Source organism: Ammospiza nelsoni, chromosome 3 (assembly GCF_027579445.1).
Source record: "Ammospiza nelsoni isolate bAmmNel1 chromosome 3, bAmmNel1.pri, whole genome shotgun sequence".
Taxonomy (NCBI): domain Eukaryota; kingdom Metazoa; phylum Chordata; class Aves; order Passeriformes; family Passerellidae; genus Ammospiza; species Ammospiza nelsoni.
In genome coordinates, this window is record NC_080635.1 from 93,885,772 (window position 1) to 93,913,650 (window position 27,879).

The 27,879-nt window shown below is 39.1% G+C and overlaps 1 protein-coding gene and 1 long non-coding RNA gene across 2 annotated transcripts in view; one reads left to right on the forward strand and one right to left on the reverse strand.

Annotated features, from left to right (window-relative positions):
• Positions 1-1,530: 1,530 nt before the first annotated feature.
• On the reverse strand, positions 1,531-3,350 carry LOC132070971 (uncharacterized). Its single transcript, XR_009418055.1, has 2 exons — positions 3,102-3,350; positions 1,531-2,748 (listed from the first exon to the last, which is right to left on the reverse strand). It is a non-coding gene; the product is annotated as an uncharacterized LOC132070971 (long non-coding RNA).
• A 427-nt stretch (positions 3,351-3,777) lies between these two features.
• The window catches only part of PHIP (pleckstrin homology domain interacting protein), a 108,068-nt gene continuing 83,966 nt past the window's right edge, over positions 3,778-27,879 (forward strand). The window contains exons 1-7 of the mRNA XM_059467443.1: positions 3,778-4,034; positions 4,144-4,202; positions 4,388-4,417; positions 4,575-4,634; positions 14,512-14,662; positions 14,776-14,874; positions 25,355-25,515. Coding sequence (XP_059323426.1) covers positions 3,989-4,034; positions 4,144-4,202; positions 4,388-4,417; positions 4,575-4,634; positions 14,512-14,662; positions 14,776-14,874; positions 25,355-25,515 — 606 coding nt within the window. The 5' untranslated portion in view covers positions 3,778-3,988. The remainder of the gene's footprint in view (positions 4,035-4,143; positions 4,203-4,387; positions 4,418-4,574; positions 4,635-14,511; positions 14,663-14,775; positions 14,875-25,354; positions 25,516-27,879) is intronic.

Genomic DNA, 27,879 nt, shown 5'->3' on the forward strand with positions numbered 1-27,879 from the left:
AACCATCCAAACCCGAGGAAAACTTAGTCACTGCTTTATGTTGCTCTCAGCCACCCCCTGCCAATATCATGCTTCAAATATTTAGCTACATTGTTCAGCTGGACAATCTACAAACCCTAAATACTTTCCTTTGTCTGTAGAGAAAAGGAGAAGAGCAAATTTCAAAAGAAACAGAAAGGCTTTTCATGTCAAATACTGCCACTAATAGGGTCCAAAAAATGTACTTTCTGGGCACAAGGTATAAAATCATACTGACACAAAAAAACCCTGGCTAAAATATATCAGTAAAAAAACAAACAAAAAAACCTAACCCCAAACCTCTCAACCAACTAATCCTAAAAGTGCAGAAAGATACCAGAAAATTCAAGAAGAAACCAAAGATACTACATTCTTATCTGTCAAAGGTAACCAGTAATTCAAGAAAATTGTAATACATCTGTACTTGGATACTTATAGAGCTTATGGCACTTTTTAGGGGGGAAGAGGAGGATGGAAGAAAAAAAAAAAAGGCCAGGTTAGGGTGAAAAGAGACATCCCAAACCAGCAACTCTTAGGATCAGTCCATTGCTTAGTATAGCTGATGTGTAAAATCTACAGCAACAGCAAAAAAATCTATGAAACTTTCTTTTTTTTTTTTTTTTTGGTAAAATTAATTTAGTAATTGTGTCTGAATATTAACATTTGAAAGTCACAAAATGAAATCGTTCCATTACTATTTTTTTTTTAATGAAGATCTTTGAGATTAATTTCTCCTGAAAACATTGAATCTTGCTGATGTATTTTATTTTAGAATAATGTAAGGTGAAAAGATGGCATGAAAGAAAAGGGATTATTAGAAAGCAAAACAATAAAGATAGTAAAAAATCAGAGATTATATTTTTCTTCACTTGTGTGCATTACAAAAAAATCTTCACTGAAAGAATAAAAAAAACTTTAAAAATATCTCTGAGAAATGAATGGAATATTTGTTACTGCTACAGGAATTCAATCTAACATGTATCACCAAGCAATAATAATTAGGTATTTTCTCTTGTGTATGACTTTCATGTTGTGCCACACATGCACATAAAAATCCCATCAGATCTAATCTGTAAAAAGAAAGTGGAATGTACGTTTGTAAAAGCTATTTATTAAATATTACTTGTAGTACTGCAGTGCTCAAGCTCAAGCCTGGGATTATGATTTCATTTTGCTTGGTGATCAAAAAGAATTAAATAAAAGACACAATCCTTATTTTATTGTCAAAACACCAAGAACTTTTTGATTCTGTAGGCTGTATTTTGAACTGCAATAGGAAAAGTTATGAGTTGCCAAAAGAACAAGGAGGGTCAATATATCTAGGAGAGGTTTTCCTGTACTTTCAGACTTCTTAACTGCTAAAATTTTTCTATTGCTTGGTTTACAGTTTCAGTGATGTCATACGTCAGTATACCTTCTTTTATGTAAACATCAAGGGAAATTAAAATGTTAATCACATTATTCATGTAGCCCTTTGTTGTGAAAGATATTACAATGCACATTTCACGTTGCTAAGAAAAGATTCAAGTCACTTTATTTTAAAAATCTTTATTAGACATTAAATATGATTTCATTTCCTTTTCAATTATTTGAAGCATGGATTTAAAATGAAGCTGAAACAGAGTGGTTATTGTAACAAATCTGGGAAAGGGAGATACATGTGCATTTAAAAATATATATAGTGATCATAGCTACAGATACAGTGATCAAATCCAGTACATACAGTCTTGCTTTTTTTTAATTAAAAAAAATTATGCCTCAAAATTAATTTACCTTAAGGTTAAAAATTCTAGATTAGGATTTTAATGATTTTTAAGAACATGTGATAATTGTATATAAAAAATGCACAGCATCTAGACATCCACTATATAAATATAGTTTTTGTAATACAACAATAGAAATAAGTGATGTTTTAGCCTCCCTTCTTTAACCTTTCAGGGTAACATTTCTTCAATAAAGCAGAAGGGTGATTGCAGCGAAGCTTGCTCACCATAACAAGCACAAAGCTTGAGCTTGTACACTGAGCTTGCAGGCCTTGGAAACACGTACAAAAATGTTCAATGCAGGTTACCCTCATCTGTACAGAAATGTTGTTCAAATTTAATTTTGTTGAAAGTTAGACAGTTGAGCATTTCAGGGGCCTTTATGTACAGGAAAAAAATAGTTCTTTGTCTAGTTTCTGTACAATTTCAAATATGCTTTTGTCTTTGCTTCACAAGTTGCATCAGTTAAAAACTGAGGCTAAAGACATGTTTAAAAATTACAGCTTGCCCCGTTTACATTGATCCCTGCTAAATTCATTCTTATTGTCCACAAACACATTCGTTCTTGCAAGGCCCAACCTCGATGAGAAAAAGCACAGACACGTTACAAAACATAAAGACAACGAATCATTCTCCTTTAAATCCCTCATCAGATATGGATTTTTTTAAAAAAGCTAATTATCAGCGAACACCGGCTTTGGTTTTATTTTCTTTTAACTGTAAGCAGTAAAGAAACAGTTACAGCACAAACCGGAAGGTTTTATTCAGTACCCTCAAAGTAGCAAACATTAAATAAAGAAATTATTTAACTGCTAACCGGGCTCTGTACAATGTTGCAGCCTTTCAGGAACCTTCGGTAGGTTATCGATCCGCCGGCGATTTACCTCCAGTTCAGCCATGGGGTGCAGGCATCACCATCCCTCGCCGGGGCTCGCGTTGACAACGCTGCTCCTCTTGCCCACCGCTCCTGGAAGGCAGAAATTGGTCAGTCCCGCATGTCTGCTCTGCTTGGCGGCAAGAGCAATGAATAGAATCGTTATCAGCTGTCGGGGTTTGTTTGCTTGTTTTGGTTTTTGTTTCGTTGTTTTGGTTTTGTTTTTTTTTTAAAGGGAAGTTCTCAAAGCCAGCGCCCTGCGAGCCCTTCAACCCCCAGGCGGAGCCGCCTGGGCAGCCCAGCCGCACAAGGGAGAAAGGGATGAAAGCGAGTCTCTGTCTGCTGGGGGCTTGCTGGGATTTCCCCCCGCTGCAAACCCACGGCAGGAACCCGGGCGCGATGTTGCAAGAATAAGAACCAACAACGCGTGACCCTGTGGCACTTACGCGCAGATGCCAAAGCCCCTGGCAGCGCCCCGAGGTCCCTGGCTGGCTCCGAGGGAGCGGGCTGGGCACAGGGGGAGCCTCGAGCCGGGGGTGTGGAAGTGCCGGGCCTCCCCAGCCGGGCCGCGCTCCCCGGGGGCATTTTGGCTTCGCTCGCTTCCCATTCTTGCGGCGCTGGAACTCGGGAACTTCCAGCGCCGCCGCCGCCGCCGCGAGTCGCCGCGGCCCCGCCGCTGCCGCCGCAGCCCCTCCTCCTCGCCGTGCGTCGTATCCCTCCGCGCGCCGGCACCGCGCAGAGAAAGCGCCTTTCAGCCGCCCGCCCGCCGCCTTCCCGCCCACCCCGCCGACATCTTCTGCCACAGCCCGCCCGCCTTCCCGCTAATAAACGCGTAGCGCTCGCCCCTTTCTCCCCTCCAGCGCCGGACAGCGCTGGGGGCCGCCGCGGCAGCGGGGCGGTAGCCGGGGTCGGGAGAGTCCGGCTCCCCCCTTCCTGCCCTGCCCGGCCGCCCCCGCCAGGCAGCGCCGGGGGCTCGGGGGGGCGCGGGGGGAAGGGGCGGCGCGCGGGGCCGTGGGGGCTGAGGAGGGGGCGCGGAGGAGGAGGGGACTCTTTCTCCTGGCGGAGGGATCGCGCTCGCTCGCGCTGGCTGGCTGGCGACGGCGGCGGCGTTGGCGGCGGGCGGCTGCGAGTTGTTGTTTCCTCCTCCTCCTGCTGCTGCTGCTGCTGCTGCCCGTGGGTTGAATGGTGGAGCCGAGACTCTCCCCGGTGAACGAGCAGTGACAGCGACCGGGCGGGCGCATTTCGCTGGGACCCGACGCTGCCGCGGGAGCGCGGCCCGGGCAACCCCCCTTCTCCCCCTTTTCCCCCTCCCCTCCCCGGTTTTCGCCTCGCCATGTCCGGGGACGGCGGCAGCCGGCACACGGCGGAGCTGCGAGCGGGTGAGTGGTGGCCGGGGGATCCGGAGAGGGGCGGCGGGCAGGGGGAAGAAAGGGAAGCCCGCGGGAGAGAGGCGAGCTCCAGCCCTGACGGCCTGTCCCCTCTCCGCAGAGCTCTACTTCCTCATCGCTCGCTTTTTGGAGGACGGACCATGCCAGCAAGCGGCTCAGGTAGGGGATGGAGGGATGGAAGGGATGGATGAAGGGATGGATGGATGGCGCCGCCGGGCCTGGTGGGGAGGGGGCGGCCGGGCAGGGCGGCTGATCGGGCGGCGCGCTGGCCGCCTCGTCCTCCTTCTCCCTTTTTCTCTCTTTTTGAAACCTTTTCTCACGCCCCGCTTTTGTTGTTGCTGCAGGTCCTGATCCGAGAAGTGGCGGAGAAAGAGGTAAGAGCGGCGCCGTGCACCCGGCACTCGCCCCGCCTGCGGCCTCCCTCCCCCTTCCTTCGCTCTCCCGCTTCCCCCGCCCCATCCCGGGCGCTGCCGGGGGGCTCCTCGGGGGAGGGGGAGCCGCTCACGGGGCGCCCTCTCTTCCTTCCCGCAGCTGCTGCCCAAGCGCACGGACTGGACGGGCAAGGAGCATCCCCGGAGCTACGAGAACCTGGTAAGAGGAGCAGGCGCTGGTAACAGGAGAGAGCGCTGCGGCGGGCAAAGTTGTTTTTCCCCCTCCCTCACTCTCCCTGAACAGCCCGGTGAAAAAATTGAATTTCCCGCAAAAAAAAAAAAAAAAAAAAAAAAAAAAAGGCACCAACTTAGGGGAAAAAAAAAGCAACAAAACTTTGGAATTTTTTTTTAAATTTTAATTTTTTTCTGACAGCCTCTGTCCCTCCCTGCACCCCCTGTCAGTGTCCCGGGGCGGGCTCGGGCCGGGGTCCGGCCGGTGCCCGCCCGAGCGGGGTCAATAACAACGCGCGCGCCGGGCCCGGCCGCGCTCGCTCCGCGACGTCACGGACGCGGTGCGGGCGGGCGCCACAGCCGCACGCGCGGCGCGGCGCCGGGCGGGGCGGGGCCAGCGGCGGGTGCCGGGGCGCGCGCGGCCGTGCGGGGGCGCTGTGCGCCGCGCGCGCACACAATGGCCGCGCTCCGCACCCGCACCGGCACCGAGCGCTGCCCCGGGCCGGGCCGCCCGGTGCGCCGTGCGCCTTGGAGACTTTCTATTCGTGTGTGGTGCGTGGGAGTAACCGGCATTGCCAGGGTCACATCAGAAATTTGATGGGTGGATTTTTGGTTTGTCCTTTTTTAAAACTTCGTAGTGTGTGCTTTTCATCTCGGGTTAGATCAGTGATGAAACCAAGTGTTCCTCTCAGCGATGTACCTTTGGCTAGCAGAAAGGGGCCTGGATTTTTTCCCCTTACGTGTTGTTAACTGCAGCACTTAGCAAAACAGCAAAAAGAGGTGTCTGAATTGTGAGTGTTAGCAACTTGTTGCTGGTATTATGTTCATTGCAGGTACACTGTTGTATAATTTAGTCTCTGAATTTCTGAAAACGATTCAAGAGAAAGGCTGAGCCCTGTTTGTGATGCTCATCAAAGAGAGATTTCCCTTGCTGGTTGCTTGTAGTAGTTCTGAACTCCAATACTTCTGAAACATAGATAAGTTGATAACTTTTGAACTTACATGAAAGGAGACAGCACCATCTCCATTTGTAATGCCTCTGATAAGGACAGTTGCCATATACATTTTTTAATTCTATGACAAATGTTATCGTATGAAGCATAGGGATTTATTGTCGTTAGAGCAGATTTACTTAGAGCATTGCTTTTTTTCTGTAGCAAGAGTTGCACTGGCATAGGCATTTTCACGTGTATGGTGTGGAAGAGTTGACAGCAATTAGCTTGTGGAAACATAAGAATACATACAAGTATTTTTTAACTTTCTTGAAATCAAATATGAAAAAACTCAACTGGGAATTTCAAAGTGCATGTTATATTATGGTATTCTTATTTACTTATTTATTTGTAAGGCTGTTTTACCCATTTCAAGGAGTTGCTTGGTAAAACTTAACAATAACCTTTCTCTTTTATCCTATAAATTATAAAGACTTGGAGGCACAGTCTTAGTGTAGCATGGATTTGAGTTTCTTCTATACAGTTAGAGTATAAAAGGATAGGAAAAAAGGATATTTTAAAGTTTGAAGTAAAAAGAGTTGGTGAGAAATAAGTTCATTCAGACCCTTTCCAAGAAGCTTCTTTTCTTTGTGGCGTGCAGGTAAATACCAATTTAGTAAGCATAGGTAATGACATAAGATGAACTTCCTCAAAACTTGGACTTGATGCTGGATGCTTGTATTCAGAGAGGTGATGCTGACTAGGTGCTTTCTCTTTTCCTTGTCTTCTGTTCATAACAAAGTTTCCTTAGACTTCCTAATAAACATTTCTAAGTGCTTTCCCACCTTTTCCCTACCTAGATTTTGGAGGAGGCGTGTGTCTGTAATTGGTTACCTTGTTATTGATGTTTCCCTCCACGTGTATTTGTTCTTGCCTCAGTTGTCAAAGCTGTGTGAACTTTGTATTACTTGACATTTTAGGCATGTGAAAGCTGGCACGGAAGTGTATTTGCACATGACAGTTACATTTTGTACAAAAGAAGAGTTTTTCACTGTGTCCTCTTTAAACAAAAACTTATTTGTCTCAAACCAAAGGATTCTTAGCTTTTGAGATAGAGAATGATTGATCTAATGTGTGGTTTTTTTTAATTTTAATTTTTAATTTTTTCATTAAGATGCCAACTCTTCCTTCTCAAGATGGCACATTTTGCCATGTTTTGATACCTTTCTCAGACATGAATGCCCTAAGCTTTCACTAAACTTTGTAGAGAGGTTTGAAGGGATAAAAGGCTAAAAAAATAAAATTACCAGTAAATGTAGTGTTAGATGTTTGACTTTTATTCTGGGAAGGAATGAGGGCTCTGTTTAACTGGGATGAAATTTAATCCCAAGCTTCTCTTTCGCTGTGTACAAAATCATGCTTTTTATTATACCCATATTTTTGAAAAATAATTCCTTTAATAAATATGAATATATTTTCAAGAGATAGTATTTCTGGTTTTGTCCTTATTTGAAAGCATTTATTTAAGAATTTTTATTGGAGTTAACTTTTTGTTATTAGACTGGAATTCACAGCCTTAGATGTTTTATTTCTGTTACTTAATTTGTGCAAATAATGTTAAATCTGGTGCAATTTTCGTCTTTCAAGTTACTTTAATTTTTCTGTTTGGTCAGTGAAAGTAAATGTTTCATTTTCTTAAATAAGCTAATACCATGCTGTGCATGCTTGTAATGCTGCAGGCAAATATATGAGTTTAGAAATGCTATTATACTTATATTATGTTCTTAAATGATTTTTCTTGAATCCCAGTACTCCTATATTATATTTTTCTAGAGTCAGTATGTGTGGTGAAATAAATAAGATGAATATGTCTTTGGTAGTGTAGGCTCTTATTTCAGAGTGCTGATCTCATTCTGATATTGCCAGTATTAAGATTTCTATTTGTGCTATAACTGAAGACCCTGTGACCCTTGAGTCCCAGTAGGCCACTGTCAATACAGATCTACCAAGGATGGTGGGACTCTTCAGTAACAGATCTCAGGATGTTTTGTGTTCTTGCTTCTGTTGTGAAAACTTGCAAATTGTAGGATAGCTTATTTTCTCTTTTGAAATATTGAGGTTTTCTTACTATAGGGAACAGAAACTGAGAAATTTTAAGAGTTAACAGCAGAGCAAGGCAGCCCTGTGGATTGTTTAGACGTTGTGGATAAGATGTTTAAGTGTTGGGTTATGTTTTTAAGCTTTTTAACACCTTTGTTAGGGCTTTTATTACATGAGCAAGGTTTGGTGCATCATTTGACTCCAGGGTAATTGTTTTTTCCACGTTGCAGTTTCCCTGTGGGTGTAGCTGCACTAATTGTATGCTGTGGATGAAAGCTGTGCATTTCTGCTGCATCTTTTGTGTAGGCACGAGTGCTTATCCAAATGTGTGCTTAGCTGGATGAGGCAGCTGGCCTGCTCAAAAATTTTGGCCTCTCAAAAATGAACAGTAATTTTAAGATGGCTCAGCTCTTTTTGTGTGCTACACCATGGATCTTACCACCACCACGAGGAAGATGATAGGAGTGTGGAGGGGTTGGAGAAGGTGTTGCAGTTGCTTCTTCTGGGACCAAAGTAGACTTCATCTGAATGAAACCAACTGTTGAGATTCACTTGGACAATTTGGAGCTACCATAGGGAATGTTGTGGTTTGTTGTTTTGGTTTTTTGTTTGTTTGTTTGTTTTTTTGTATGTGTGTGTGTGTTTTGTGGTGGTTTTTTGTTTTGTTTTGTTTTTAAGGTCTTATCCAGAATATCAGTGTAATTGTCATTTTCTCTGTTGGATTAGAATTTTATTCATGGTGGTGATGGTGGTGGTTGAGGAGGGAGAAAGCTGGGACTTCAAATAGGATGGCCCAATATGTTTAATAGGCAGTATGTCTTGGTCTCAGGAACTGTTGATGATTGTTTTGCTGACATTTTTGCCTTTCTCTTTTCCAGCCCACAATTATTAATGTGATTTCAAGTAAAAATTACGAAATACTTTTTTCAGGCCATTTCACTGTTCTTTGTTTTTTTGTGGTGCAAACCTCCGCGAAGTTACCAAGAGTATCTGTGGGACTAGGACACTGAGTACATTGCTACTGTGTTTCTTTGTTCATGTAATAGTTAAGTCTTCTAGCAGAATTGTGGTTACTATTTAGAAATTGTTTCTTAATAAGTAACCAGATAGTAAGTGGTTTATTTCTCTAGGAAAGAAAGCTTGTTCTGTGAAGATATTCCAAGAAATAGGGAGCAAAGTTGAGTTGAATCAGAGAGCTGCATTATCACCTAGATTTTATTAACAGTATTTTGGAGACAATCTATACAATATTTTGGAAGGTGTTCTGAAAAGCTTGGCACAGTGGTAAGAAAACTGAATTATTCTGATTGTTATCCTTAGCCAGATTTTTGATCTTGTTAACTGTGCTTCTGTTCGACATATGTCAATTTAAATATTTCCTCTGAGTTCTAAAAGACAAATGCCTCTGCTCTACAGACGATTCCCATAGCTGAGAACTTGGGTGATGTTAAAACCTCTCTGTTCAGACCAGTATATTTTGATATGGGAAAACACTTGTTTGTTTTAAGTAGCACCACACATTTGTTTGTTCCACAGATAATCAGGAGAAAAGGCCAAGCCAACTGTTTTGTGCTAGTTGTTTCAAACTGGGACTAAGAAACACTGTTGAGATGGAATGAACAGGAATATCAAGTTTCTAAAGTGTAACTTTTGTTTAAAAACCCCAAACCCAACAAAACTCACAAAACATTATAAGCAATTTAAGAAAGGCAAATAGCTACAGGTAATTTAACAGTAACAGGCACAGCTGAACATCTTAGTCCATAAGGCAAAAAATGCTGCCTCTGCTCACACCTTCTCATGTGCTAAGCTTGTGACACACTGTTTATACTAAGGCTTGAGTTCATCTGCTCTGGCCTCACACCTATTGAAAGCATTAAATAGTTGAAAAAATGATGTGTTCTTGGGATGGCTGCTTTCATATAGATGTATTTAATTAGAGAAAGAGTAATCTCAGGAAAATAATAGTCATTCTGATTGGAAATGGTTAAATATTTGTGTAGTTTTAGCTCAAGCAGAATTGAAAGTATACAAGAAATAAATAGTTTTGGGGGAAAATGGTTCTCCCTCCCTGTTGTTGGTTGTCCCTGCCCTGTGTCCTCCCTAAGAAAAAGAAAAAAGGGAATGAGCATTCTTCAGAGAAAACTACTTGCATTTTGTTGCAATTCCTAATTTTAAAGTGATAAAGCAGTAGCTGGTGGTACTCTATTAGATTGATGATCTGGTAGAGTACAACAATTACTGTAATTCAATTTGGGGCTTGTTTTGGGTAATATGTTACATAGCAGGGTAGTTCAAGTGGGATAGCTGCTGGTGTTAGTTAAGATTGAGCTCTCACATCTTGGAATATAGGTAGGTGACTGACGTAGTTTTTGTTGTTAAATGTCCTTGTGTGGAAATGTGTTTTTCTGAAACATATTTACAGCCAATCTGGTAGTTGAACATGTTGACTGTTAGCAGGGTGAGGGGGGAAACTAACAATTTCTGATAGAATGTTTCAGTGTGCCGAGTATTTGGAGCACTAGAATAAGGTCATATTTTACTTGCTGTCTAAAGCCCTGGTGGTGAATAACTGCGTTATGTATAACTAAAGGCTCTAGGTCAAATCACGATTCTTTTGTTTTATTCATTGTGATTCTGATGCTGAATTATGCTGCAGAGTCATGCAGAATGAAAATATAAGCACTTAGGTCTATTTCAAAGGTGCTAAAGATTTGTGTGTTAGTCCAGATAGGGGTGTAGCTGCATTTTGTGTATTCCCGTGCTGCTTGTTTGGAATGGGTGAGGTTGGGGTAGTTGGTAAAGGGAGAGGTTTGAGGGCAATGTTGCTTCTGATTTTCTAGAAAATAATATTTATGCTTAAGATCTGAAAATTTTGTACTTGCTAACAGAGTTTAATTTATATTACAGCAATGATTAAGAAGCATTAACTTATGTGAAAAGACTGTGAGGACAAAAAGAGGGTTTATTATTTTACCTTAAAAGCACATCTTCTATGCATTTCTTTTGGGAGCACAGACAGAATTAGACACTGAAAAAAGCCTAATAGGGCAAGGAAGAAAAACAAGTAGAATTTCAGCCGAGACTGGCAGAGAAAAAATCCTGCACTTTTTATGCTGTTTGACATCACAGTTTTGGCATATAAATTTAAAATTCCTGTTTGTAGAGTCCAGTTTTCACTTTCATTTAGAGCTGTATGAATTTAAAATACTTGTACATCTGTTATTTTTTTTTTCTTTTGCTTTCCTTTCTCTCTTGGAATCATAGATTGATATCCAACCAAATTTTATTCTGTTCTTTCATTCTATTCATTTCAAATTTCATTCTGAATCGTCATGAGCTTTTCTGTTTCTGACAAATCTTCTAAAGTTACCACTAAAACAAAAAAATATTTATTTTGTTTTGTTTCAATAATCTGACTTGAAAGTACTCTGGATGTGGAGTTTTTGCATTGCAGGTATATTTTTGTTGATTCTAGGTTCTTTTTGCAGTTTGTAACTGCAAGAGTTGTTTCCTGGTAGGCTGCACCATGGAACAATCTGAATAATTTTAGTTTAATGTATTAAATAAACTTATCTGGTCCTGTCTTGATTTGTTGCTACAAGGTTGTGGTTATTTTTTCTGCAATTCTCATTTTTCCTTTTTCAAAATTGGGTGAATTTCTGTTACACAATTTTTTAATTAGTGACTTCCACCATAATACTCACACATACAAATTAGCACTGGAACAGACTTCCCAGAGAGACGGCTAAAGCCCCAAGCCTGTTGCTGGCTGAGACATTTGGACAGTGCCCCTAACACTATAACTTTGGGTGTGCCCTGAAGTGGTCAGGCAGTTGGAGTAGATAAAGAATTTTATTTTTTTTAATGAAGAAATTGTCACCTGGAGAAAATTAATAGCCTGTTTTAAATGAGTTATTCAAGTTCCACGTTTTATTTATTTGTAGAAGAAGAAAAGGAAAAATAAATCAGTCCAAATAATGACTTTATTAAGTAAGTTTTCTTACCTGATTTTACAGAGGAACAAAGCCTATCTTTTTATTTAAGCTTCTCGTGTGTACTTTAGCTTTATGAAGGAAAACAAGGGCCAAATGTTGACTGTTCATGGTTCATGAAATAGCTCTATAAACTTCCTGCAACTGTCAAGTATTTAAATGGGCAGTGCCACTTCTGTTTTGGCAAAGTGTACAGCTCCCAAGTATTGTTGAATCAGTTTGTTAATGAGCTGTTGCAAATGCTGCTTAGTAGTGAACTATGATTACTTAGACAAATACTGTGAAGAAGCATCACACAACTGCTGCATAATGTGTCATAAATAGCTCTTTTCACACAAATGGACTTAAACTAGAAGAGACTGCAGCGTGGGTGTGAGGTATATATTGAGATCTTTAATACAGATGATCAAGAACAAAACAGACAGATAGCTCTTATCAAAACATTTGCTTTAAATGCTGCAAAAGGAATTGAGCCTACCTAGTTTCTGCTAAAATAAAAAGTGAGTGCATGGCTGATGACAAATCATGAGAAATATGACTCAAGATGTCAGCTTGCTGTAGTTTTGGAATGTGTCTAAGATTATTTACTTCATTTACTTTAGATTTTGTGAATTTCTTAGGATGTGTAAAACTGTAGGATCTTGAGCAGGATAAAATGACAACTGTATTGTGTATTTAATTGTGTTATTCATGGTTAAACCAGAAAACTCTGTAGTTTTTAATCTTTGAGAGATGAATTCAGATTCTGCAGATGTAAATTCTGGTTTCAGATGGAATTAAGAAAAGAGCAGTGTTTGTTAAATTTTTGTGCTCCTTTTGATAGGAGAGAGAAGAACAAAAGCTAAGGAAATGGATCAGGGCAGTTGATGGCAAAAATGTATGCAGCTTCATAACTTCTTATGGCTATTTAGATATTTTACAGCTCTCATGCATGTATTTTGACTGTGATTACTTCTTTAAGCAGAAAAAAGCATATTCATTTGCTATTCTGATTAATTTTTCTTATCATTATAATTCTGAATTATTTTTTGCCACTCTTCTGTGTGCATGTCTGATGACATTGAATTTAGCAATTTTAAATTAACTGATCTTTACGAAGAGCTGCAATTTAATTTAAGCAAAATAAAATATTTTTTTTTCTAAATAAAACTTTTTTTTTGCTTATGTGATTTTTGCAAGTTATTGAACTTTTAGGCAGCCAAATTTGGACAGTTTGCAAGGCTATCTACAAATTTAGTAGAATCCATAGAAGGAAAACCCCTTTTTCCAGGAAGCAGCTAAACATTTGCCTGCTGAGTGAGGTAGTAAATAAATTCTTATTTTGCCTTGCTTGCTGTGCAGATTTTGCTTTACTTATTCAATTGTTTTTATTTCAATCCACAAGGTTTTTCTCTTTTACCCATCTGATTTTCTCCACCATTCCACTGCAATGAGAATGAACAAGTGGCTGCCGAAGGCTGAACTGCTGGCCAGTGTTAGACCAAGACAGGAGAGAGAAAACTTTCTCTCCTTCACTAGCAGATTGTGGTGGTGGTGGCAATTACTGGTGTAAGCAAGGTTTTTCCAGAACCTCAGTTTCAGATATCAGCACTCTTTACGTTAACGAACTGCTGGAGTACATTAAATGATCGTGGTTGTCAGCAAGATAGGAGAACATTTGATGAAGAATGAGGTATATTCTGTTAATTTGGTGTAATATAGAAGCATCATTCTGCCTAAGTGTCAGTCAAGGCCTCCTCTAGTTACAGAATAACAAAACATCACAAGCTTTTTCTTCAGTATTTTTGGTTTTCCCCCCTCTTCTGTGAAGTAAAACAGTGAAGATGTATTTCAGGCTGTATGAAGGACAAAACTACTACATGCCAAATTCTATACAAGAATCTGAGAAACTGAGTCTATTCTCCCTCTTTATTGATTATTTTAATTTGTTTCTTTTATAGTCTAAATTGACAATTTAAATTTTGGATTTTAAAAATGCCATTTCTTAGCCAAAAGCCTTATGTTAGTAGGATTTTTACTGTTGTCACACACATTTCAAAAACATTCCCCCCCCCCTTATTATTTAAGACCGTTCTCTGATCTAAAATTATGGTAGTTCAAAAGAATAAACTGTTTTTATCTGGCAGTCATTAAAGGTGGTTTATTATCAAGTGGTGAGAAATTATGTTGCTGATAATAGGTTCTTGTTTTTGTACTGTGTAATTATGACCTGTTGCAAAAACTTGTCATGTTTATAGACGCAAGAGGGAAGACATATACCAATTTAGAAGCTGAATTACTTAAGCCAATGTTTTTGTTTCAAAGCTTTAGATGTAAAATAAAGCAAGCCAGTTGTGAAGTTTCAAGGTGTTTTAACTTAGGTAAATTGAGCCAGAATGTTTTTTAATTTTCTTTTACAAAGCTATGTTATTTATTTAGTATTTGTAATTCTTGAGAGAAGTAAATGTTCCTGTCTTTACAATCTTTGTCTCATCTTTATCTTACAGTAACTTAAATTGACTAGACCACTACTTAAGTGTAACATTGAATATATACTTTTAATTTTTTTTACTGTGGTTATAAGGGAGCTTATTAGTGTGACCAATTGTGGCTTGAAGTCAGAAAGTAGTAAATACCAACAGTTCTCTGTACAAAATGGCATGTACTGAATAGAAGAATTAATTAGGACCAGCTGGAATGAATTATTGTACTTAAAGGTCATTATTCCTTTTTATCCTTTAATATCCTATAATTTTGTTACAAACTTGTGTAACAATCTGGGGGGGAAAGATTAAACCAGTAAGGCATCAAAAGTTATGCATTCTTTCTCAAATGTTCTCTTTGCTCTTTGATGTAATAGGTGAAATACTACAGACACTTGGCACCTGATCACTTGCTTCAAATATGCCATCGACTTGGGCCACTTCTAGAGCAAGAAATTCCACAAAGTGTCCCTGGAGTGCAGACATTACTGGGGGCTGGCAGACAGTCTTTGCTTCGTACAAACAAAAGTATGAAAATTGCATGAGCATTTTGAGACTTCCTGATATTTCATACCTTTCCTGTGGTTTTGCATGAAAAAGCTCGCTTGCCTTCATTTTTTGGTGTGATTTTTAACAAACAGGTTGCAAACATGTTGTATGGAAGGGATCTGCTCTTGCTGCACTACATTGTGGAAGGCCTCCAGAGTCCCCTGTAAATTATGGCAGTCCACCTAGTATAGGTAAGTCAATTTTATTCTGGCACTGCCATTTCAATACCTAACTCTCAGGGTGATTGATTATTATGATGGTGAGAGATAAATAGTAGTTCTGTTTATATTTACCCTTGTTACTGTCACATAGCTTACTTCTAGTGTTTCTATTAAGATGCTGTGTTTCTATACTTATTGTAAAATTTCTTCTGAAGCTAATTTTGTCTTTGAAGTATGAAATTGAATGAAATGTATTTAAACTATGACTACATACAAACAAAACTCTTTCTTAAAGATATAATAAGGCTTCCAGTAGATAAATAATTAGTATTATAGGGCAGCAAGGCTTACACCTATTGGTAGGAAAGTAAGTCTGGTAATGGTTACCTTGGGAAAGAATTGAGTCTTGTAGAAGTTATTCTTTTTGCTGTCTGGTCCATTCACTAATTTTGTAGCTGTCCTTTAGCTTTCTCTGCTGTGCTATATCATGAAGGATGCATGTGCTGTATGTACTGTTGAAAAATTGAAAGCTGGAGGTCAGAGGTATTCTAGTTTTTATTTTTAAGCTCTCACATAGTCACTGAAATGTTTGTTAGCTTTCATGTTTTAAGAACAAAGATACACACTTGTTTAGTTGCTAGAAGGATCAAGATGTGATATTTTAGAAGATTCTTTAAGAAGCACCCTTTCTCTTTTTTTCACGTATAGAAAAACGAGCAGAATCACTGGCATCTTTTAATCTTTCTCTATTGATGTCCACTGAAGGGGAAATGATTAAGACCAAATTGTCTGTGTGGATTACACCAGAAAAGGACTAGGTTTTTTTAATAAAATGGTAGCTGCAGATAGATGTGCAGTGTTGGATGAGAGTGGGCAGAGAATATCCAGTTGATTGGCTCTGGATCAGGTGCAGCTGCTGCTGCAAAGACTAAGGTTTCTGTCTTGGCAAAAAAAAAGAGAAGATTTGCAGATGTATTGGGAAATGAATATATAACAAAGTATGTGAAAAAATGATTTACATACTATATATAGTATAATGATATAAATATGTAGGCAGACACTATTAGGAACAGACTTTTAGTGTGGTAACTTGCCATGGCAATTCTTCAATCTCTAAACTCCTTCTGGAGGCTTTTGGTAGCCTCTAAGTTTTTAATGAATTTAAATAGATACACATAACATGTATAAAATGTAAAAATCAAGAGAGGTTAATTTGGGCTATTTGTATTTTTTCTTCAGTTGAAGGAATTAAAAATCAAATATCAAAATATACACCATTATACTTAATCCAGAGAATTATAGTTATCTCACAACAGCTGGACCAGAACCATGCTATAGCTAAATTCTCAGGTTCAGCACAGCCAGTTTTGACTTGCTAGATGGCAGAGTGTTTAGTGTCCTAGTAGCATTTCCATTTTAAAGCACAAGTTACACGCTTTCCATATTTCTGTAGATGCTTGGACTGTAGGCTGAGAAAGTGGTTTTTGCTTGCTGTTTAGAGCTGAGCTTTAAGAACTCCTCAGCTGGTATGTGTATTGATCAGCACAATTGATCAACCCTAATGTAGCACCTGCATCATTCAATGTGGTTTTGTTTAGAGCCACTAGTTTTGTATTCACTTAGAGGATATTTTCTGTATTGTGCTCTAGGTGTGTAGGAGAAAATGCTTGTTGTTGGTGAGAAAATCCTTCCCTTCTTGAGTGGTTGTGCAATGGCTTGATGATAATAGTCTTGGAAAATCTTGGGCTATTTTTGCAAGGTGACTGTAGGACTGAGCTTTTTAATAGCTAAGATTTCTTTAGTGGTTGCTTGGCTTTTCTTGTGAAGAAATGTTAAAACATGTTGGAGGAATCAGAATGATTGAGGACTGTTTTATGTTGTACTGTGGCTTACAGTGTATGGTAGCTGGTGTATACTTTTTAAAGGGAAAAAGATCAGTGTATGAGATCCATGGTAGCTGAAGTTCAAAGAAAGCTGCAGAGCTGCTGTGGTAGTGAAAGAAAATGTTAAGAAAAATAACTTTCAGACTCTTTTTAGAGAAGAACAAGTCAGGCTTTCTAAATAAATGTTATTTTTATTGAGCCTTTTGCAGAGCACTGAATGTTTGCAAAATTACAGTTATTTCAAATACCACTTTTTCCATGACCAGTAATTTCCTTTTCCAAACATTCATATAAGTGCTGGTAAGTGAATGTTTTCAACTGTGAAGTGTATTTGAATTTTTGGGATATTTGGTTCAGAGCTGTATGCTAAAGCATTTACTTTTTATGTATCTTATTCTGTCTACTCTGATCTCTCAATAAAATAAGGAACCTGAATAACACTTCTTTTATAAATTGAATTAGATTTTTTTTCCTGTTTCCTTAAATAACTTCGAGTTTTCCCCTGGGAAGACTACATTTTATATATATAAAAAGTTAGAACCTATTATTATTCAGGCTGTATGTATTTCAGGTAGATAACCTACTAATGTTTAAGGAACAGGAATAAAGACACTGGAATTCTTCTGTATTGTCCAGGACAACTTAACTTACATTTCAGTGAATGTGCAAAGTTGTTAATTTATTTCCTAGCCTGATGAATCAATGCAGGTATGATGCTGATGGGGTATTATTTAGAATTATTTTTGTGTATATTGTGCCACCTGCCTTGTAGGTAGCTGGCTTATACCAATTAAAATAGATCTGTACAAGTACTTATTTCCCCTGGAAACTGTAGAGTATCTGTAGAACATGATGAAAAGTAAAACTTGAATATGGAATAGTCTTTGTCTGGTTGGGCTCACTTGTGTATATCCTATAAAAAAGTTGGTGAAGTGCTCAATAAAGAGCAAAAGCAGCTAAATCCTATACTAATTTGTTTTGTTAAAGGTCTCATTTTTGTGGATGAAGAAAGAGAAAGAGAGCTCTTTTTCAGTAATTTTTGGGAACTGCTGAAAAAGGAACAAAGCTAAGCATAAACCTTCGAGAGCTTTGAGCTCAGAGGTCTTTGCAAAGTGACTACTTGGGTGTGAGGATCTGAATGAGACTGGCTGTTTGTCCCAGACAAAGAAGATTTTTTTTTTTTCCTGACCAGCAAAAAATATCTGTCTTCCAAAATCAGTATTTCACAGTTTTGCAGAGTAATCTATCTCAAGAGAAGTTCTGAGATATTTTACACTTTTTTCAGTATGTTTATTAACTGGTACTGGTGTTTTGGCTGTAAAGAGAATGCCAGGTTCTGAAAGCAGTGTAAATGTCTTTTTTTAGAAATGCATTAAATACTTTAGGCCTAAAAACTAACTGCCCAGTACTTTGTGCGACTCTATTATCCTGTTAACCATAGGAAGAAAATAAAGGCCAAGACTGCATTTCTATTAAAAGATGTGTGTAAAAGTAACATCTTTTTATACACATTTAGTCATGTCTAGAGTGAATTATACTAAAGTAAATGACTTGTTAGTGTGCAAGAATAAATAAGCGGTAGAAGTCATGGAACTCTGGGTAAAGTACCAATGGAACTATATAGTGAAAGCAACTGAGGTATTACTGAAGTCAGGGAACTTAGGAAGATGGTGTAGCTTTCATTTATTTTTGTTTTCTGCCTCTTGAAATATCTCACCTTTTTTCACTCTGAATTAGGAAGAGTTGGCAGTTGCTTTCATCAAGCAAATGAATATTGTATGGGAAGTTTGAGGTGTATATAGAATTTTTGTGTTTTCAGAAATACTCCAGTTAGAAGTATTCATGATTTGACCAGAGACAAGTTTTGGCTTGATAACATAGCAAGCTTAATCCTTTTACTTGGTTGACAGTCATGTCTAAGTCAAGAGACTTGGAATACCATATAGAGTTGGAAAGCTGAACAGAGGAATGGTAGGAAGTTAGAACTCAGTTCAAGCAGGTTGTTTTTTGGTGGTTTTTTTTTTTTTTTTTTTTTTTGGTCTTGGATGTCTTTGAAGAAGGGAGAAAAAAAGCCTTCAACAGCACAAAACAGAATGCTTGATACATTCTGTCTTGCTAGCTTGGAGAGTGGAAGGAGTTGTCTAGCAGTCTCTACTACTATTTTTTACAGCTCTGAATTCTGTGGTATTCATTAGAGGCCTGTCTAGCCTCTTAAGTTAATGAAACTTGATTCAATAAGGGTAAGAGTTGTAAGTGAATTATATCCTTTGGGTATCCTTCCAGGATTCTTCTGAATCTGGTTCTATTTTTGTGTGACTGGATAGGGAATGAAGTTGGATTCTGGTTTTCAGAACAGAACTTCCATTAGTTAAATACAACTCCAGACAGGAAGAAAATGAAAGCTTGTGTAGGCATTTTAAAAATGTAACCTATATATGGTACAAAATTAAATTTGATTTATCACTGGATAGTGGATGAGGCAGATTACTGTCCCCCATCTTTAAGGCATATTCCATATTCAGTGATAAGGCCACGTAAATAAGGAAGTAGAATTGATCATTTTGGTGAAATTAGAAAGTAGAAAGAAAGCAAAGTGAAAAAAAAGAGGGCTAATACTGCCATATCTTTCAGACCCCCAAATTTATCATCCTTTTAACAGATTTCTGTTTTTCTTTGAGCTGCCTGTTCTGTTTGGGGTGTGAATGAGTTAGAGAAATTCTGAAACTTTGAAGGCATTAATTTGGTGCCTGTTGCGTGCCTTTTGAGTGGGAGAAAATCTATACTCTTGTAAGTTCCACTGAAAACTCCCCCCACTTCCATCAGCTTTGTTTGATTTTTACATTGTTCCACAGGAAACCAAACAAATAAGGTGTTTTTGACACTTTGAGATGTGTGGTTTTGAGATTAAGGTTGTTGGCAGCAGTGAATTGTGACAGCAGAAGCAATATTTTAAAAACAAAGTTGCATTTTAGGTTCCTGAGTGGCCCTTATGAAAAAAGGAATTTATATTTTTACATTTAGAGCCTTTAGGTCAAGAATGGCAGTTTTTTTTCTCTACCCTGCTTGGTTTTTAACTCTAGAGATTCAAGATTCTGAGCAATATTTGGCCCTTTTTTCAAAGTAGGGTTAGACTGGATGATTTTTATAGGTCCCTTCTGACTTCAACCATTCTGTGATTTTGCAGCAACGGAAGTTGGAGTTCTGGCAATAAAGGTGGTGAGGGATATGAATCAACACATGAAGCTTTTCAGGTCTGTCAGCAGTAGGAGGAGCAGTAGTCCTGCTGCTGAATGGGACAGGGACCTGAAGTAGGATGAGAAGGAGACTTTATAGAATGAAAGTGCGTCCTCCTCATCTCAGTCCCTGGGCAAGTGATGAAGCAAATATTTCTGGAGGTCAAGGTAGGAAAGGACAGGTACATGGTTAAGAGTTGTTGGTATTGATCTAAGAAGGAGAAATTATGCCTGACTAGCCCAATAACCTTTTAAAGGAGATGAGGGGCTTGGAGATTAGGGGACAGTAGTGAATGCTATTTATCCTGAGTTCAGCAAGGCTTTCTGAACAGACTTCTATAACATTCCCAATGACAAACTGAAAAGATGTGACAGAACTGCTGGGGTCAAAGGGCTGTGATCAGCAGAGTGAATTCCAGTGTCTGGCACAAGAGCCAGTCCCTAATGGTGCACCCCAGAGGTTGATGCAAGAACCAGTATTATTCAACATCTTCATTAATAGCTTGGATGATGGAAAATAACTTGGATGATGGAAAAAGTTTGTCAAACAACTGAAATCCAGGAGTAGTGAATGATTGAGAAGGACCTTGACAGAGTGGAGAAATGGGTCAACAAAAATTGAATGAATTTTCAGAAGAGAAGAGCAGAGGTCCTGCCCCTGGGGAGGAATGATTTCATGTACCAGTGGATATACTGGGGGTTGACTGCTGGAATGCAGCTGTGGAAAAAACGACTTGGCTGTCCTGGTACTGAATGTGTCAGACACAATGTGACCTTGCACACAAAACCCAAACAGCATCCTGGGTTGCTGGAGGCAGTGCATTGCCATTAGTTTGTGGGTGTTTCCCCTCTACTCAGTGCAAATGAGATCACACCTGGAGTGCTGGATCCAGCTCCTCAGGAAAAGACCTACATGGACAGTCTGTTAACTGGTCTCTCAAAGGACCAGAAAGGTGATGAAGAAATTGAGGTGTCTGTTATACAAAGAGGAGCCAAGAGACCTGGACTTGTTTAGCCTTGAGTAGAGAAAGTGTGGCATGGGCAGGATGGTGGTGGTAGTATCATCAGTTATAAATACTTGAATTGGAGCATGCAATGAAGATGGAGCCAGACTCTTCTCATCAGTGCATCCTGACATGACAGATCATGAACCAAAACTGAAATAGAGGAACTTCAATTTAAACATAAGAGAGCAGCTTTGGGGGGTGATAAGATCTCTGGCACAGGTTGCTCAGAGAGGTTGCGAAGTCTCCATCCTTGGAGACACAAAACTGGACTGGACACAGCACTGAGCAACCTGCTCTAGCTGACCCTGCTTGAGCAGGGGGCTTGGAATACATTGGGTTCCTTCTCACCTCGGCCAATGGTTGGGTGGTACTAGACTGTATCAGTCTTGGAGGCTGGTCATAGTATAGAAACATAAACCCATAAGTTACTAAAACATGAGTTACTAAAAGCTAGAAGCCACTTAATTTTGTTTGGAACCAGTTAGTAAGGAATTGTTAGCAAATTAAAATAATAAAATTTGTGAATAAGTTTCACAATGTCAACAAATTCACAGCTTTCTCAGACACTGGCTTTCACTGATTATTAAATATGAAGAATTCTGATTTTGAAACCAGAATATCATTTAGGAGTAAGTGGTTGTTTATCATACTGTGTTTTGTAACAACCACTTAGTAAAATCTGTTTTTTAATTTATTTTCTATTTTATTTATTTATTTTAAAAACAGAACCTTATGTGTAAGTAGAAGATGGGAATGTAAACCTAAGGTAGTATTAATTTCCGTGTCCGTTTCACAGTTCCCTTCCAGCAAGGAGCATGCAATCTCTATTCTCTTGTTTTCTTCTTTACAACCCTTCCCTTTTAGTTGGTTGACTCATTGTAAGGTCCAACCAGCATTCTCTAATGCATCCTGAGATAAAGTATAATCTTCCTTCCCTCCCTTATGTAGTTTGTGGCTCCCACTGCAACCATTTAACTACTTATACCTTGTCATTCTTTCTGTGATTACAGCTTTTTCATACTGACTCATCTGTGTGAGGCCAAGCAAAAACAGAAGAGTGTTAATATGGCTAAAACAAGAGAGATTAGACTTGCTGTTGCAGTTTTCTGAATTCATTGTTTTCAAATGCAGTTAAAATCTAGCTAAATAGCGTAGAGACTTGACAAGTGTTGAGGTAACAATTATTATAAAACCAAGGGCCTATAATTTGTACAAAGCCATTATTATGACAGTGGGTAACCTTTTTCATCTTGGCTTGGACAAGAAAAATCAAGTTTGTTGTTTGGATGCAGGAATTTTTCCCACACGTATTTTTGATTTTTACCTCTACTCTGGAAGGGGAAAAAAGGTTAATGTGCTAGCGTAATTTGCAGGTGTTTGCAATAAAATTGGGAATTGGTTAGAGAAATCAGGATAGATTCTTGGCACTTGGCAAAGTTGATAAGAGTAAATATAAGGGTAGTTAAATGAAAGGGATATTAAAAAACAGTGGTGGATATAAGAATTCCATTTTAAATAACCAGAAGATACCCCCCAGTTTAGGAAGTCTTAAAAGTTAAGTGTTTATGGATAGTGCTTAAACCTGTGGGAGATTGATTCTTCCCCTCCCCTCTGCTAATTGCATGAACTTGGTAAAAAAATTCTTCCCAGAGAATGTAAGTTCATAATACTGTGGAGTTTTTTTTTTTCATGTCAGATTGTTCTTTAATTCACTTAGTTTTATTTTTAACCAGTTTTTTACACATTTTAAATTTTGATCAAGGCTAAAGAGTAAGATGGATTCCAGTATTGTTTCTAGTGTCACAGTATTCCCTTTTGTATCCCCTGGCAGGTTGATTGTTACTGAACAAGGGCTATTTCACCTGTTGAGTTTCCCAGGGATATGTGAACTAGTAGCAAGTTGCCCATTGGTGATTGGCATCAGTGAGACCATTCTTAGAAATACTGGCTTGTGTTCTGCTAAAATTATCTTCTCCAGTGTTGCCAAAAACCCCCCAAAACTAAACAACTCACTCCCATAAACTCTGTCAAGCTTGAAGTTGATCTCAAGTATTTCAGAAGTTTTTTATAAATTCAGGTGTATATTAAAAATTGCATTCTTATGTAAAGCCATTTGTTGTTTTATTCTAAAGTCTCCCTGTAGTCTTGTTTCATTGCCACATCTCTACAAATTAAACTTTTAGCTAAGCTTTTTTCAGTTTTTGTGAGCTATTGTTTCATTTGAAGGCATTGGGATATTCATCAACCATATCCATCTTATATTAAAAGTAGACAAAATTTCTGTGTGGTTTGGGATTATTGTGTAAACTCACTTTGTTGGGACCAAGACCTTTATTCTCTTTGTGCGTGTGTACTTGTTTGGTTTCTTTTTTTGTGTGTTTAATTCTTTTGTTGAGGATTTTTTTCTAAACACAGGATGATTTGTCAGATACCAAAACTAGATTTATCTTGTGCCTAAACTAATCTTGGTTTCCTGCTGTTCTGCAGTAGACTGCTGGCAAGGGAAAAGTTTGTCATAAAGCAAATGCAACTGCATCTTTTTCTGGTATGAGGGAAGGGTGAAAAAACAGTAGAGCCTTAAGACAGCAATTGTTTCTTGACTAAAAGTGCTTTACTCTACAGCTAATAATTCCACTTCTTCACAGAGCTTCTTGAACTAGGAAGAATTCCTTGAATTAGGGCCAGAGGCCAATGGACTTGGCACTTGGCTATAACACAAGAAGCTTGTGGTTCTTACAGAGTTGCTACAATTCCACTGTAAAAATTGGCATATCTGACATAGTTTGACCTGTGCTGGCTCATGAACCACTGTTCTGTTGGTCTGGGCCAAACCCGAGCAGTGTGAGGGGTTTATAGCTCTCTTGCAGTTGATACTAGGGAGCAAGTTGTCCATGAGCCAGCAGTGCCCTTGTGGCCAAAAAGGCCAGTGGTGTCCAGGAATGCCTTAGGAAGACCATTTCCAGCAGGTCAAGGGAAGTGATCTACTCAGCCCTGATGAGGTCAGTCTGGAGTGCTCTGTCCTGTTCTGGGATTGTCAGCACAAGAGAGACATGGAGGTCTTGGAGTGGGTCCAGTGGAGGGCTATGAGGATGATTAAGGGACTGGAGTGTCTCTCTCTGAGATAAATATGACAGGCTGAGAGAGCTGGGCCTCATGCTTGAGAAGCAATAACTGAGAGGTGACCATATCAATGTCTGCTGGTATCAGAAGGAAGGGTGCCAAGAGAAAGAAGCCAGGCTCTTCTCAGTGTTGCTGAGCAATAGGATAAGAGGGATCAGGTAGAAACTGATGCACAGAAGCTTTGGCCTGAATCTGAGGAAGAATTTCTTCCTTGTATGGGTGATTATGCACCCCTACAGATTGCTCAACAACACAGAGAGGTTGTTGAGCCTCCCTCACTGGAGACATGTCAGAACTGTCTAGGTGCAGTCCTGTGCCATGTGCTCTGGGATGGCACTGCTTGAGCAGGGAGCTTAGACTGGATGACTGACTGTGGTCCTTTCCAAATTTCTTTAAATCATTCAACACCATTCAGTGTGTGAATGTTATATTATGTGCCTTGTCACAGTTCTGTAGATTATAAAGTGTATCACCATTGCCATTCTTTGGTCTGATAGGGATATGGAGTGTGACTAATGTTTATGTATCCATGCAGAGAAATATTACACTTTGTTGCTTTATTACTGCATGAATAGCAGTTTAAAATTAATTTCAATGAGCTTAATTTTCTTCTCTGACATTCTTGATGAAAGATTTCCATTTTGTTAAACTGAATTCTTGCTCTTGGAACTTGTTAGCTTTTAAACGTGAAAAATATCACCAAGTTATTTGATACAAAGTTTTGTTAGTCAAACTCAGAAATTTCTGTAGGTTTTGGTAAATTCATTTGTAAATTTTTGTTTGGTGGTTTTGTGCGTGTGTTTGTGTAGCTGTAGTGGGTAGCAGGATTCTTAAAAAATGAACGGTCTTACAAGTGATTGGTAAATGTTTGAGCAGACCTCAAGAAGCAGGTTGCCTTGGAGAAGATTTGAATGTGTGCTGACCTTCAGTTAATAACTATGGGGAAGCTTTTACACTTTTTATATTTGAAGTAGGTTACTCCTTCATGGAAGCTGCCTCAGTACTCCTGAATTTGGGCTTCCACTTCAAGTTCAAAGTTATATTGAATATTTGTACTATGCCTTGCAGTTCAGTACTTTTTCCCTGTCTGTATCATAGGCTACTTTTGTATTTTTCTCTAACTAGGGCAAAATGAGAATTGCTACACTAAGCTGTTCATATGCACAGGTGGTCCAGTGTTAAAATAAATTTTCCATCCTTGTCAAGTATTTTAGTTTATGAATGCAATGTAAATGTGTCTCTTCTTTTTCCTTTACCCATTTGGTAGTGGATACCCTGTTTTCAAGAAAACTAAATGGAAAATACAGACTTGAACGCCTTGTTCCAACTGCAGTCTATCAACATATGAAGATGCACAAACGAATTTTGGGACACTTGTCTTCTGTATACTGTGTAACTTTTGATCGGACTGGCAGGCGAATATTTACTGTGAGTACAAAATCTTTCTTTTTGTGGATTCTTTTCATTTTTAAGTACACATAATATGTCACCTAGTTGTTTCCAAAACCTGAATATAGGATAGATACAATGATGATGAATGAAAAGCAGAATAAGTCCTTTACTACCGTTCCTCTCATATTTGCTTTTTAATAGCCATGCTGGTTTACACTCTAAAATAGTTTTGGCATATGTATCTGAACACTAGAGATGTGATGGTGGTTGCTGATGTGTGTAGTTCATTGAGAAAAATGTTCATTTTCAATGGAAAGGATTTACTCTGTTTGGGTTCTATCTTCTGGCTTTGTTTAGCAAAAACATAAGTAAACAAGGAACTGCCACCACAGAATTAGATTAGGAAGTCAGAGAGAGAATAATCACATGCTGTGTTGTAACAAATGTTGGTTCACAACAAATTGTCTTTATGAAATCCTAGGATCTTTTTTCAATACTAGTGTTTTTAGTATTTTTAAATATTTGCCTTTTTTTTGTGTTGTTACGTCATAAATTCTAGACAGATGTCTGAAATCAGTACTGAAATTGCAGGTTTTCAAAGGAATGGGATTTATAAAACCACATAGATGTCAGTGTAATATTTAGATTTCTTGGTGAGTAGTCAGTTTCAGTAGAGACAAAGCTTTCATAAACACACATCATGCCAGTCCAGGATGCTTTGGCTGCATTTATTGGATTCCTACAAACACTGGATATAATTGATACCTGTGTGGATTCAGGAGCTTGATTGTGTCCTTCTAACCTCATGTCAGATAGCTTGAACAATGCTGATAGAAGTACAGTTCAGGTTTCCTATTTTGCCTTGCAGTCCTAACTTCTAAAATTCTTTCAAGGCAGTTGTAAATATGATTCTCCCTTTTGCCCACATGCATCTTGCTGTGTCCCATGGGGAAATGTGTGGTTGAAGGAATGGGACACTTTGCAGTGTTCTGAACAGGCTTATTTATTAGTTCACTTGTTACTTCAGGCATAGAAAAGATTAATTTTCATATTTATTTTGTTTTTGTCACCAAGCTGAATCACAGGCATTAAAATCTCATGTCCTGTGGTTTATACATGATTTACTTGCCAGGAAATAGGCTCTGTGTTGTGGGTTTATTTTGTATATGACATGGCAGAATGCATGAAAGAAAAAAACTGCTGTTACTGTCAAGAGAATTCTCTCATAAAATCTAAGAGAGAAGTAGAACAACCTGGAATAAAATGGGAGATGGAGATGGGTGATATGTTTCTGCAACCCCAGAGTTTTGCTGGCATTCCTTTGCTGACTGGTGTCCTGGTCTAGTTGCTTGAAAGAAAGTTCCCAGTTTAGATCATGATTACTTCAGGTGTTAAATAAAGTGGCCATAGATATTAATTGTGGTTGCTGAATTTTCATTTTGGAGGGCCTAGGACTGAACAACTTATCTCTGCACTTTGAGGTAAATCCAGTCTTCTTCGGGTGGATGTTTAAGGGGTTGTTGGCAAATGGTTATATTCCACATTTCATTAAAACCCAAGTTACTCTAGCTGGCCTCATATAGTCAGTGGATAAACAGTCATGAACTGTTGTGCTGTAATTGCATCTGTATAATGAAATGGTGCCAGTTCTTTTCAATCTAGACCACTGCAACTACTGAAGTCTCTAGTGTGGTATGTAAATTTGCGTGCATCAGTGGGGAGTTGTTCTTGCCTTACATTTTTACTCTGCAGCCTTCAGTGTGATGTTAGTTAGTTGTGTTGTTTTAGATTTGTAATTGGTTCTGGAAACTGCATCATAATTGTTTCTTGTTCCACCTGACATCTGAAGGATTGAAAGCCTCTAAATTCAAGCTTTGTTCATGTTCTGTTTCAAGTTAAAAGGAAAAAAAGGTGTTCTCAGCACATTTTTGAGTCATAGTCATCTGGGAGATGTTGTCCTTGCTAGAAAGATGTTACTTCTATTTTGCCTAAAGACAGTGGAAATGGGACAGTTACCAGCTTAGTTGGTCTTTATTGTGTTCATGTAGCAAGGTTGTGGTGCTGAGGGGGCTTCTGTGAGAAGTTGCCAGAAGCTTCTTCCATGTCTGGCAGAGCCAATGCCAGCTGGCTCCAAGAGACACCCACTGCTGGCCAAGGCTCAGCACATCAGTGATGGTGGTAGTGCCACTGGGATAATGTATTTAAGAAGGAGAAGAAAAATCCCAGGGTGGCTGCAGGTTGGGAGAGAGTAGTGAAATAACTGAGAGAAACAGTACTGCAGGACTTATCATGAGTGAAAGAAGGAAGAGGAGGAGGTGTTTCAGGTGCTGGGATAGATATTCCCTTGCAACCTGTGGGGAAGACTGTGGTTAGGTAGCTGCTCCCCTGCAGCTTGTAGAA